Here is a 14,306-nt window from a genome sequence, read left to right on the forward strand (position 1 = left end):
ATCACTGCACATAGCTATAAAGATGTTTGGGCTTGAAAGCCTCGCCTGTAAGAGCAAATGTGGACCCTGAAGGAAATTTATGAAGCACAGATCCTCTTAGCTTTACTTAACAGCTAACATCTGACTGACCCAGGGGGACCATGGAAATTTATTGCTGGGCCATTCAAATTTTTAAGCTGTTGTGTGATGGAGAACAGGTAAAGATTAGCCCAATAACAAATATGAGGCTGTAAAATGAAATGAGATTTCGATGACTTGTAAGTACTTGTCAGAGGTCAGCTCTAGATGACTGGTCAGAAATGGAGAAAACTTGTTGATAATTAAAGCAGATTGATTATGACAACCTAGATGTTAGCGTTGGTTGCTGTCAGATCAATGATCCTTGGAGTTTCCTCCTGTGAAATTCCATACTTAAACAGAATGACTTTTAAGGGCCACTAAATTATCTTTCTGTGCTCTGAAATTGGGTAAAATGATGAGTCGAAGTGATTCCTTTTGCAATTACAGAATTGAAATATGTCTTTCTCAAATATATTCTAAATATATGAAATTCCTAGACAGCATATTCATTTTAGAAAACTCACTTTAGTTAACTTATATATGTGATTTTGAGCTTTGACATCTAGAAAGCACATAGAAGTTTTTAGGCTTTATGATAGATGATCTAAAATTAACCTTTAAAACTTAAGTAGTTAACAAATTTATGTACACAATTATTGAAAAATCAGTTTAGTGAAATCAAGTGGATATTTCAAAAACTTACGGGTTTATTTCCGTATTTTTTATCCACTCTTCTTTATGTATAAATCCCCAAAGTAAAAAATATATGTAATGTTGTTCCTGGGACTTTAGAAGTTACATTTTGGATTTTAATGAGGTCTATAGTTATTGGTGTTAAAAATCTCTGTCTTTTCGACTTAGCTGGAAAACCAAAATGTCATTTTATGAAAGCTAGATTTGGTGGTTTTCAGATGCCAGCTTATCCAGGCAGTTGATGAATTTGGTAATAATTTGCTTCATGAACATCTGATCTGTGAGATGAAGAAGGAAGTCCCGTGAATTTTTATAGAAATCTTGAATAAATGAAATTTACGAACTAACACAGATTCACAAAATGGGTTTATTACTAGAGAGGGAAAATGGTGTAGAATTGAAAGCATAGGATTAGGAGCCAAATAAGCATGGGTCGGAATTGTAGCTATACCATCCATCTATACATTCACTTCTGCATCCATTCCACAAGTAAATATATTCCAGATGCTGTACTCTAGAAACTGGGGTACAGTATTAAGACTTAGCCTCACATTTTTCATTCTTAGGAAAGATTCAAAGGAATAAACAAGCAATTACAATACAATGTAAAAGGTACTGTGTTAGTGTACAGGGTTCTGTGAGAACATAACTAATCCAAACTCAGGGCAGGGTGGGGTAGAGTAGAATGGGATTGATGGCTGTGGTTGAGTGTTAAGAAAGCCTTTGTGACTGTGGCCACCTCAGTAATGCCTGTAGGACAGTCGTGTTGTATGGATAATATATGCTAAATGGGATACCTATATATTCAGGAGAACACAGTCCAACATCAGCATAGGTATTGCTATTTTGTTGGCCATGCTCACTGGCTCTTTTACTCTGGTGCCAGAGGGCACTGCTTCCTATTAATCCACAGTAAACACCATTCTGTAACTTGAAATTCCCTCCCCCCCAACCAGAAGTTTTCTTTGAAGCAGAGTTCAAAGCACTTTCTAAAAATAGGAATTGGCTGTCTAGGTATATTAAGGTTAAGAAAGAATGATGAAAATATTTCTCAATCTGAAAACCTTTATTATTTTTTTTAATTCACAAGGCTATATATCTTTAGATACTTGTTTTTCAATATTTATTTTTTAAATTTATTCTTTATTCATTTATTTGCAGGTATTTGTTGAATACCTACTGTGGATAAGACTCTGAGCTTTACACTTATGTTCTCAAGGAATTTGTAGCGTAATAGAGAAAATAAGACTTTTGGGTAAACAACTAAAATATAGGCTATAAAGTACCAGGTGCATTAAGAACTCTGTGTGATTTTAGGAGGCAGCAAAATGAATAAAATATGGTATCTCCCACTGTGGCACTTAGAGATAGGTGTGGGAGAGGTGAGGCTGGGAAATAAGGCACAGTAGTCATAATAATTGAATACCTACTGTGTCCTAGTAACTGTGCTGGCTCTTAGATTTTTTTGTTTAATTCAATTCTTAGAGCAGTCCTGAAAGATTGGTATTATTAAACCCATTGTAGAGATCTGGAAACAGGTTCGGAGGACTATGCCTAAGTTCACATTATAAGTAAGTAGCAAAGCTGGAATGTGAGCCTATGCGTCTCTGACTTCAAAGCCAGACTTTTATAACTCTGACTTTCATAACTTCAAAGCCTTATATCCCCCCTCTATTTTTCTCATCCTCCCTCCCACACTCCGAAATCGGTACTATAATTAAATATGTTGTTTTGATATACAACATTGAGCACCTATTATGTTCCTAATACTGATAAAGAAGTGGTTTACAGAGACTATGCCATTAGGTGCACTGATACATTTAAACAAACCTATATTATATGCACACTTCAGGAAGTTGTCTTTAGAAATTTTAAATGGTGAATGTTCTTTTTTCCAAATTCCTGTTCCAGATGGAAAAGTCTTTTGGCATTACCAAGTATGGTAGGTTTATGCACCTTGCATGTTGAATTGTAGGATTTTGTGGGGGTCTTTTCACGTTTGCAGATTTTGTGGGAAACAGGTGCTATTAAACGCAGGCAAATAGCAGATGGCTGTTAATGTTGTGGAATGTGATTTTGATTCACTTGGCAGAATTTTTATTTTACAAAACCAACTATTAAAAAAGACATGGTTTCCATCCTTTAATTTTGACCTGTTCACTAAAATTTGCCTGTAGACTATTTTTCAACAGTTACCAAAAGGGTGTGGAAAAACTGGAAGGTTTCTTTCTGCAAGGAAATTGATATTGAGTTCTTTAACAATTTCCACAACCCTGTAGCTTACCAAGTAAAAAAATGGGGATTATTTTTAACCTTCTTACTGAAATTATTTGGGATTCTATTTCCCTGAAATTCCATTCTCTTTTTAGTACAGCTCCAAAGAACTATATTTAATATTGGCGAAGAAAATAATCCGATGTAAATCTTTTCATTACATGATTTCTCCTTTAAAAACTTGCAATGGCATCTTATTACCTGTCATATCAAATGTAATCTCTTTTGACTGGCATATATGATCTCCTATTATACAATCTCTCTCCCTTTTCTTCCCGCATAGAAAGGGGGGGGATCAGTCTTCTTATTCCCCTGTAAGGACTTCTGTCACCTCTGCCTATGAATTATTTCTACATTGTCAGTTTTTGTTTGCTGCTTCTCCTCTAATCTATTATCACTGTCCTTACTTCCCTCCTAGATCTTTCCTCTGTGCTTTCTGAAACCCTTCTTCAGTGATTATAATATACACAAGCTTTCAACCCCTTTACTATATTATTGTGTATACAACTAAGATATACCACTGAATATACAACTGCTTGATGTAAGTAAAATGAGTGGCTCTCTCCTAAAAGTTTCACTTACCCTAGAACCTTCTTAATGAGAGACTGTTTCTTGTCTTACACCTCCCATATCTCTGGATCTAAAGTAGGTAATATCTGCTGTTTCCTGGTGTCAGTTTAAAATCATTTCTCAGTGTCGTGTACCTAGTGTTTTTGACACGTGGAGTGGATCAGTTTCTAAGGTTTATTTATTTGCGAGAGAGAGAGCACGAGCAGGAGGAGGGGCAGAGCGAGAGGGGGAGAAAGAGAGAGAGAAACAGAAGCAGACTCCCCACGGAGCACGGAGCCCGATGTGGGGCTGGATCTCACAACCCTGAGATCATGACCTGAGCCAAAATCAAGAGTCAGATGCTCAACAGACTGAGCCACCCAGGCGCCCTTGGAGTGGATCATTTTTAATACTGTTTTCTCTATATGAGAAAAGTATATTCAGTAATGATCATGAAGTGAAACTAATAATAATAATGGCAAAAAAAGAAAAGCAGAAAATTTTCTTTGAAAAAATATATATATTTACTCTTTTATTGAACACAGTTTTGGTGTGTTCATCTTCAAGGAACAATTTTAAAGGCTTGTATCTCACTGTACCTTGTTTAAGGCCAACTGCAATATTTTTGTATCTGAAAAACCTTATCTAAAACTACACCAGAAAAAAACTCAGAAAAGAAATTACACATTACCCTCATTGTTTCTTTTGATTCTACTATTTAAATACAGGACTATGTAACATGGAACAGTTTGGAGACAGAAACTGTGCCCAGAGCATTCCAAACCATTCAAAATGTAGTAGAAATGGAAGTGTGTAGCTTAGTCCATTTTGTTGGGCTGACTGCATAACTGGGAGCTCTCTGAACTAACTTCCACATAGATATAATTTTTATTAGCGTGTGAATAATGAAAAGAATCCTGATTTGAAGCTTACATATATATTGGAATTAAACAGTCACTGCAGAAATTATTTAGAAATTAATCCCACAAAAGATTTTTTTCTGGGAGGAATATTTATCATTGACATTGTTTAGATTTATTGGCTCACAGTGATAATAAAATATGGACCAATTTTTTATCTATTTTATGATCATTTAAAAAGTCTCTTTAGATAATGTACCCCCTTATAGACTAGTGCCATCATCCTGCCCCTAGTAGGTCACTGTCATTACTCTTCTATCATAGTAGCTTCTTACTCATAGCTTTTCTCTTGTCGATATCCTAAACACCCTAGCTCCTCATTCTTACCGCCAATCCACTTAGCTACTGGAAAAACAGTCACACAGTTGGAAAGATTGTTGGCACTGTGTATTCAGTCATCCATCTCTATTGGATCAATACTTCCTAGATACCTAGTTCTCCTGCTGTGTGACTGTTATCAGACCTCCTCTCCTTTTTTCCCATCCCCAATTTTCCCTTTCATGCTTGATAAATTGTCTCATTTCTCATTTTATAGAGAAAACAAACTATCAAATGAGACTACCTCAACTTCCTGCCAAAATACTTCCAAATGTTTTATTATCAATAAAAAAATTTTAAATAAGAAAGAAAAGAAAAAATAATACATTGACATTTGAACATACATTTAAAGAAATCATGTATTGTCATATCCATCATCCTCGAAATGCCCTCTACTCCCTTGACCCTGACCCAGACCTCCAGTCCTTCAGCTGGGTCCTCTGAAAGTGCATCTGTATAATCAACAAACTCTCCTATATCTTCAGGCTCTTATCAGAGTTCAGCTTAATTGAACCTGAATTTTCCCCCAAGGACCCCACTTTTCTTATATCCTTTCCATTGGTAGCTATACATTTTTTTAAACGCTAGGTATTCAGATTTAGGAGGTGAGGTTAGGGTGTTCTTTCTCCCCATTGCTTTTTCTAGATTCTCATTACTCTGTTGGTAAAGTAAACATACAAGAACTCTTCTCCTTTGAGACATATATTCAACTATACCACTCTTTCCCCTACCAGTCTCAGTTATAATGCCCTTACTTAGATATTTTGGCAACTGACAAACAGAGGAAGCAGAGAACTTAGGAAAGAGAAATACTCTTTCTGTTTCTCTTATTCAAAGTCTTGCTATTATGGGTGAAATTAACACCCAAGTGGATGATTCATTCAACACCCTGGGCTCTCATTTTCTTGATCTTTGTCATCAATGACCTCTTGCATTTCATTGTTTTCACTTTTACAGTTCACGTCATCATTTCGGTTCACATCCAAAATCTGATTCAGGCATCTTGCTCTCTGATGACTACTTCCTCTCCTTCCACTCATTTGTTCAGCCACTTGTTCATTGCTCCTCTTGGTGACTTTAGACCCTGGCCCCTTTTTTCCAGTTTAGATGCTATGGCCCATTATTTTAGTAACACCTTCTTCTTGCCCCCTGTGGCTTTTTGTCAATTTACAACCCTGCTCTCCATTTTCTCTGTACTCGCAGGTGTCTAGAGAAAGTCACACAGTAGCATCATTATAGACTCATGATTAATAATTACTTCTGGGCTCCCAGTAGTGCTGAGCAGTTCTATTACATGTCTTTGTTCAAGTTGTTCTACCATTTGATCAAGCTCCTGTCTGGTTCAGCAAAACAAACATTAAGAGTTATCCATGATCTCTCCCTCTCCATCATTTCGCTTCCAACCCATAACCAAATCTTAATGATTGTATTTCCTAAAAGCGTTCTAAATTAGTCTTATTTTTACCATTTCTTTTTTTTTTTTTTAAGATTTTATTTATTTATTTGACAGAGATAGAGACAGCCAGCGAGAGAGGGAACACAAGCAGGGGGAGTGGTAGAGGAAGAAGCAGGCTCATAGTGGAGGAGCCTGATGTGGGGCCCGATCCCACAACGCCAGGATCACGCCCTGAGCCGAAGGCAGACGCTTAACCTCTGTGCCACCCAGGTGCCCCATTATTTTTACCATTTCTAATACCACCACCTTAGTCCAAGCAACCATGATCTCTCCCCTAGTTTATTGCAACAAGCTGGTCTCACCTTCTCCAGACCATTTTCCACTGTAATCAGCCGTAATTTCTTCAAAATGCAAATCTGTCATCATCAGGAAAGTTCAAAGAGAAAGTGTTCATTTAAGAAGGAAGGTATCAGATACAGTTCTGAGCAAGTTACACCTTTCTTTAAAGTCCTTCCATGGTTTCTTGTTTCTCTGAGGAAAAAAGTCAGACCATGATCTAGGCTCTCTAGGGTAGAGAGCCCTGCATAATTTCCCCTCCAATCCAGCTTCAGCTTTATCTCTTCGCACAACTCCCCTCAGTCCAATATACTGGCCTTCCTTCCAATCCTTGAGGCAGCACGCTCCTTCTTGACGTTGGGGCCTTTACCTATGCTGCGTCCTCTAATTGGAACATTCCTTCCCTTAGCTTTTACCGAGCTTTGAGATCTCAGCTGGAGTCTCACTTTCTTTCACAGGTCTTCCCTGACTCTTAGTTTTTGTCTGCCTCTTTTCTGGAATAGTGTTCTTACCTTCTGAGTACTTAATTTATAAATTATATATTTGTTAGTGTGATTATGTGAGCAATGCCTGTGTAGTCCACTGGACTCCAGGCTTCATTGTCTGTGTTTGCTCACCCTCCTATCTCTGCCGCTAGCACTCTAGCTGGCACAGTGTGAGTTCAGTGAAAATTTGTCAAATAGGTAAACTGTATCCATCCAGGCTTTTTTCATCTTCCTTCATCCTTCCCATTATAATCCCACCTGCCATCTAAGGCAGATCTTTCTCCTACATCCTCACCTGTAGGATGGAAAGCCGGTCCATCTCACCTTCTCAGGAAGTTTTGCTATGCTTCGCTCTGTCCTCCTGTTAGCGAGCTCACCTTTCTCTGTGCCAGATTCTCTTCAGCTCCGTTTTCCTACTTCGTCACTCCTGAACTCATACCAGCCTTCCGTTATCCCCAACTACTTCATTTAAACTCGCATTTACCATATTACCAAAGCTACCTACCAATGAACTCTTACAATTACATCCATTAGACATGTTTCCATGTCCATTTTGCCAATCTGTCAGCCACATTTGACTATTGATAGTTATCTTCCTTCTTCAGTTAACACTTCCTCTGAGCTTTTTTGGTGAGACACTTGGTTTTCCTCAAATCTTTCTGACTAGTCCTTTTCTGGCTGCTCTTCATTTTCCCCATCCCTTGTTGATAGTCTCAAGGCTCTGCAATAGCTGTCTTCTCTGTAATTTCTCTAGGCCATCTCATTCAGTATCTATGGCTTTAGTACCTCAATTGTTTTTTAAGATTTTACTTATTTATTTGACAGAGAGAGAGCACAAGTAGGCAGAGCGGTAGGGAGAGGGAGAGGCAGACTCCCGGCTGAGCAGACAGCCCGATGGTGGGGCTCAATCCCAGGACCCTGAGATCATGACCTGAGCTGAAGGCAGACACTTAACGGACTGAGCCACCCAGGCGCCCCCCCCCGCCATTTCAATTTTTATAATTCCTTAATATTTTCACCCCAAATTTCTCTTCTAACTTTGTACATAATAAAATTTTGTACAGCACATATATTTTATATATATTATATCATAAATGACATATATACTTGTTCCTCCTCCAGTGTTCCCGGTCTCATTTCATAGACACCACCTTCTACCTACTTACTCAATCGAGACATCAAATGGTCACCTTGGACTCCTCCCTCTTCACCACCTTTACAACCCATCTATCGCAAAGTCCTTTCAGTTCCACCCATCAATTATAGCGCAAATCTATTCACACACACTCCTCTCCACTACTGGGACCCTAATCAAAACTGTCTCCATTCTGGCCTGGCCCATTGTAGCAGCGTCCTACCCAGGTCCTGGTTCCCTTTATTTTTTACAAGGTAGCCAGAGTGCTCTTTACAAAGTATAACCCCAATCCTGTCACTGCCACACTTAAAAAAAGTCTGGTTATCCTCCCATTGTCCTTAAGAATGTAGTCATGAAGTCTTAAGGTTTACAGGATCCCGCCCTGTCTGGCCTCTGCTGGCCTCTCCAGCAGAATCTTCTAGCACTGAGCCCTCACTCTGTTCCTCACGCCAGCCCCTAGCTGTCTGTTTTAATGCCACCTGTACTTTTATCAGTGTTGAGATGGCAACCTCATTCTGTCAGTTGCTTAGGCCAACAACTTTGAAGTTCTCCTTGACTCCCCTTCCTCCCATACCTCCTATAAGATCTGCCAACCAGTTGTGTTGGCTCTGTCTTCAAAAGAGGAGAATTCAACCACTTCGAACCACTTCTACAGCTACTATCCTGGTTTAAAGCACCCTCTTCTCTTGCCTGGATTTTTGCAGGGGCCTCTCCATGTTTCTTTTCTTGCTCCTCTGCAGTTTGTCCTCACAGCCCTCCAGAGCTTCCCCTCATTCAGAGGAAAAGCCAAAATCCTTATTGTGACTTATAAGACCCGGCATGACCTGGACCCTTTACCTTGCTGACTTTATTTCCTTTCCCTTTACCTCGCTCTACTGCAGCCACTTCCCATCCTGTATGTGGGCCTGTGGTCTGCCTTATGGTGTCACTGAATCGACTTGCAGTGACATAGAGGTAAGGCTTTAGTGATATTATTCGACTCAGTAGAAAAATGTATTTCTTTTCTTTATTCGTGACGAGGTGAAACAGTCTCTTTTCCTCTGCCAGGTGGAAGAAAGGGGAGATGAGCGTCTCTAGGAAGCGAGCAAGGGCAGAGAGTGAGGAGCTTTGTGTGCTCAGGAGATTGCGAGGAAACCACTTGAGCACAATGAGCTGCATAATTCAGGTGGCCGAGTCAGATCGCTTAGGCCTGGAAAGCTGGGCAGAGGAGTGGGAGTGGAAGACAACAAATGATTAGGAAGTCGAGCTGAGAAGCAACATGATTAAAAAAAAAAAATACTTATAAGAGGATAAGGATATACCGGCTTCTGGTGAGTAGACAGGAATGCTGCTGAAACATCCCACAAGGGCCACAGCAACAAGGAACTTTTCAGAGTGGCAGTGGAATAGGGCGATAAGACTGTTTCACAGGAAAAATAACTGTTGACTTGGTGAATCATTGCATATATAAAAGGCAAAGAAGGTGGGTAAAAATTGAGTGTCTTTCTAAGCCTGAGTAACTGATAAAAGTGGAGGTTGAAAACTAATCTGAACAGGAGACAGTATGTTAGTTTGAAGTAAAGTCATGACCTCAAAACATACTGAGTATGTATTGTCACATTTTCTACAAATGCACTGAGCAGAATTGATCTTAATATACACAATAAAAAATTGGAATTAACTATCCCGTATCCTTATCCCCAGTTGAATCATTAAAGAACCAGACCTTGGTGTGGGGTTTTGAAGGTGAAGGCAAGAAACTGTCACCAATTTGGAGTCTTTTGTAAAAATGTCTAGGTTGGGGAGGAGAGTGTGGTGCTTTTAATAATTGTATCTTTTTAAAGTAAGAATGATTCAAAATCACTTTCTTTTACAATTTTTTTCCAAATTGAGTGAGATATATTCTTCACACACATGTGAAGTGATCGGTGTGTGTGTGTGTGTGTGTGTGTGTGTGTGTGTGTGTGTGTGTGTGAATTCATATCCATATGAATCTCTTTTTTTTCTCATCTCATTTACTGGCACCTCAGTAGGTCTACCTTGCGGACTTAGCTGTCGCCTATCATGACGACTCTTGGGCGTTATAGTCTTGAAATATTTTCTTGGGTCCTGAAGGAAAAATGAAGTTATATTCGGTATATTTAGTTTTGCTTATTCAGTATTACAGAATCTTGGAGATGGAGGAGGTATACTTCATCTAGTCTAATGAGTCATTCAGTGTTTGATCCCCGCCCCGCCCACATACACCCCTGTGTCAGTTTCTAGGTCTGCTGTAACAAATTATCACAGACTTGGTGGCTTCAAACAGCAGAAAGTTATTCTCTCGTAGTTCTGGAGGCCTGAATTCCAAAATTAAGATGTCAGCAGGGTCACACTCCCTGTAGAGGCTCTCATGGAGAAGCTTTCCTTCCCTTTTCCAGCTTCTAGCAGCGCCAGGTATTCCTTGGCTTGTAGCTGTGTAACTAATTCCTGCCTCCATCATCACATGACCTTCTCTTCTGTGTCTGTTCCTCTGTGTCCCTTATACAGACATGTATTGGATATAGGGCCCACCCGGATAATTGAGGACGATCTCTTCTTAGGATCCCTAACGTAATTGCCGCCCGTTTTCCAAATAAGATCACATTCACGGAATTTGGATATGGACATACCTTTTGGGGGCCACCATTCCGCCTATTAAACCCCCTGAATATATGTCCATTATGTGTTGCCCAGCTTCTGATTGGCTGCCTCTACCCAGGATCTTTTGGATTTTGACCGACTCTGGAGTGAAATCAGTTTTCCTGTAGCTTTCACCATTAACTTCGGTTCTCCCGGTTTGAAACCATGAGAACAAAAACAATTCTGGTTCTCTCTGGAAGTCTTTCGTGTGTTTTCTCTGAGACTTCTGTGCTCCAGACTAAACATCTCTGGTTCTTTCAGCCATTTCTCTCAGACCACAGCTCCCATTCTTCTAGTGAACTTGGTTGTGCTGCTTTTCTAAAGCACTCAAAGGTGATAGAAAGAATACTGAATTTATAATCGAAGACCTAATACTCCAGTCATGTCTCTTCCACTGAGTAGGTGATCAAGGCAAATCAGTTTCTTTAACAAAAACACTGGGCCACTCTACTTCACTGCATGCTTTTTATAGTCAAATGAGATTATTATAAAACCTATAAGAAATATAACCTATAAGAAGTTCCCAATTGTTCACCTATATGCTTATAAAAAAATTAACTCCCAGAACTGAACATAAATCTCTCAGGATAGTCTGACCCAGTACAAAGTAGTTGCCAGTAGCATGTTTCCTGATTATCTGCTTCTGCTTCTGTTAATACAGCCTGGGATCACAGTAGCTATGTGTAGCTAATTTCATACTGAAATTACTACGTACCCAAGAGCTCCATATCATCCTCACACATAATCTATTTATTGCTTTTATATTCATTGATATGTACCATGTAGAGTTAGTGAACTTTTCAGACAATTTGGAAATTTAATTTAATTTGAAATGAATTTAATGTCAGTCATTTTAATCGCCTTTTCTGTAAGAGTTTTATAATAGGAAATATATAGTTCTTCCTCCAGTTATTTAATGTGATGCTTCCCCTTAATGAATCCTATTTGTGGAGCTAAGGACATTTTTCTAGTTGTACTTGAATGACCACATTCTTATCTAAACCTTCTACAGCTTGCTACTGTGATTCTCTGTCTATATTGAATTAAGATGCCTTTGCTTTGTATCTTATGTCCTGATGGTAATAGGTTTTACCCTTTAAAATGGATTTCACTTTTCTAGATTGCCTAATAGGTTTATAGATCCATGTACTTTTGCAGAGTGAGTTGAATGTATAATAGTTAGAAGCTGTTATATTGTTCAACTTGATGTGGCCCCTTAAGAATTTGAAAGCAATGTAAGATATGAACTCTGTCCTAATGTTCGATCTGTCTTAAAATTGTCCTATTTGAACCTTTGGCTCTAATGACTCTTCAGATTTGTTTTAATGTTACGTACCCACCTTATGACTTTTTCTATAAAGAAGTCCCGATGAAGTAATAAAGTCCATATTGTAAGATCCATTTTTCAAGAATTTAGAGACTTGGCTTTCAGTGTGCTTATTTCAATGTACTCTTATAACATTTGAAACTGTTTTTGTATTAATAACTTGAAAGTGGAGCTATGTGTGGGATTGGAGAGCTATGCAAAGAGTCTACATGTGATGGTTTATAGAACAACAACTACATAATACAGAGCTTTAGGACTCCACTAGATTGCTGCCAGAAGGCCCCCGTGTTATTATGTCCTTGCAGTTCGGTAGTTTCTTTGGAAGCTACCTCATACAAATTTGGATGATTCCCAAACACCCTGGGAAAGCCTAGTGTTGCACTTTGCTTATCCTGAATTTGCTGTTATTTTAATGTATCTCAATTTAGGGCCACACCACATGGCCTAGTTTATTTTCTACTGCTTCAATTAAATACAAAGCTGTATCTTCCTGATGGATGTGTGAAGCATTTGGTGTTCCCATAGTAGAGAATGAAGAAAGTTCACGATCTTGCTCATTCCCCAGTGCCTTTAATTTTCAGAAACTGTATGTAATCAACAACTTTCAAGAGTTTAATATAAAGATTTTAAATTATTTCCTTTATTTTATTTTTCCTGGAAAACAGTATCCACCGAACTTCATGGAATGTATCTTTTGAAATTAAGAACATCTACTAATTGTCACCTTCCCTTCATTTCAATAGGATTAGTTTTGTTTTTGAGAATAATCATATACTGCAAAACTAAGGGAGGTGAAGTTTTCTTCTTGATCCTATCTAAATTGTGATTGATTTGTGTTTGTCTGTTTATTTCAGAGGATAGAAATGTATGGTTAGTCTTGAGAATTGGGAAAACATGAGTATAATATAACCTTTTCTTCTTCATTTGCAGGGATATGAAAAAGATAATAGTGAGGGAAACTTGCTCTCTAAAATAACTCATCATCTTGATAAAGATCCACAAATCTCATGCCTTTGTTAATTCAGTGAGTCAGGTTAAAATGGAAAGTCTTATGAGAGCTGTATGACATTGCCTTGGAGAAGTAACATCCAAATAGCCACTCCTGTGGATACGAATGACTTTTGGATGAATTTTCACTCATATTAGTACTGTTGATTCGACTGGCCATCCTTGAAAGAAACAGAAATCTTACATGTTGCTTTCAAGTCTGATTTTTTTTCCTCAGTCTTCTTTTCTTTTTGATAGAAGTTGAGATGTCAGACCCAAAGTATTAGAGGAAAAAGCTTCTAGGATCTTAATTTTAGGGTGGTGAATTTATCATACATAAATATGAAACATAGTGGCCTCAACTCCTTGGGGTTAGTGGGTCACTTTTTTATGTATTAGTCCCTTGCATGACCTACTCAGTTTTTTTGAAAGTTAGTTATTTGTTTGAGAGAGAGCGAGAACACACGAGTGTGCAGGGGGGGAGGGCAGAGAGAAAGGGAGAGAAAGAATCCCTAGCAGACTCCCCGCTAAGCACAGAGCCCATTGTAGGACTCAGTCTCAAGACCCTGAGTTCATGACCTGAGCCGAAACCAGAGTCAGATGCTCAACCAGCTGAGCCACCCAGGCGCCCCTCAATTTTTTTTTTGAAACAAAGCAGCCATTGATCTGATTTGACTAATTATGAAGATATTAAGATAATAGGTTGCAGTGACTATAACCAAGTGATTTAGTCCAAGTCTTTAGATATTTTTGCTATATTCAAGGAACTTCTATCTTTGTCAATAATTTGGAGGTTGTTTTTCCCAAGCTTTGGAAAACTTCTGATCCTACTTAATTTTTTTTTAGGTTTCCATTATATCCAAAAGGAGGGGAGAAGTTACAATTCGATTATGGTGTCTATCTTCTGAACAAAAATATAGCACAGGTAAGTAACTTCTCTTCACTCCTTTTCTCCTTCCCACATAAAACCTACTCCCTTGGATTGCTAACCTTCCTTCTTTATAAATAAGTACTACAGTTGATTGTTTTATTTAGCCACTTACAGTGATAATGCGAAGTTCTTTTTTGGCCACAGTCTTATTTCGTGCCATTATAAATACTACTGAGAAGCAATGGGTGCATGTTGAAATCCTACTAAACTCAGAAGCCCTTTACTGAGTTGTTACTTGCTAGTAGACTATACTTG

The 14,306-nt window shown here is 38.5% G+C and overlaps 1 protein-coding gene across 3 annotated transcripts in view; it reads left to right on the plus strand.

The window, feature by feature from the left end:
* The window catches only part of UVRAG (UV radiation resistance associated), a 295,144-nt gene that overhangs the window by 204,304 nt on the left and 76,534 nt on the right, over positions 1-14,306 (plus strand). For all 3 annotated transcript variants that reach the window (XM_045816174.2, XM_045816172.2, XM_087868172.1), the window contains one exon: positions 13,967-14,045. In XM_045816174.2, coding sequence (XP_045672130.2) covers positions 13,967-14,045 — 79 coding nt within the window. The remainder of the gene's footprint in view (positions 1-13,966; positions 14,046-14,306) is intronic.

Source organism: Ursus americanus, chromosome 16, assembly GCF_024610735.1.
Source record: "Ursus americanus isolate L20-20 chromosome 16, mUrsAme1.1.p, whole genome shotgun sequence".
Classification (NCBI taxonomy): Eukaryota; Metazoa; Chordata; class Mammalia; order Carnivora; family Ursidae; genus Ursus; species Ursus americanus.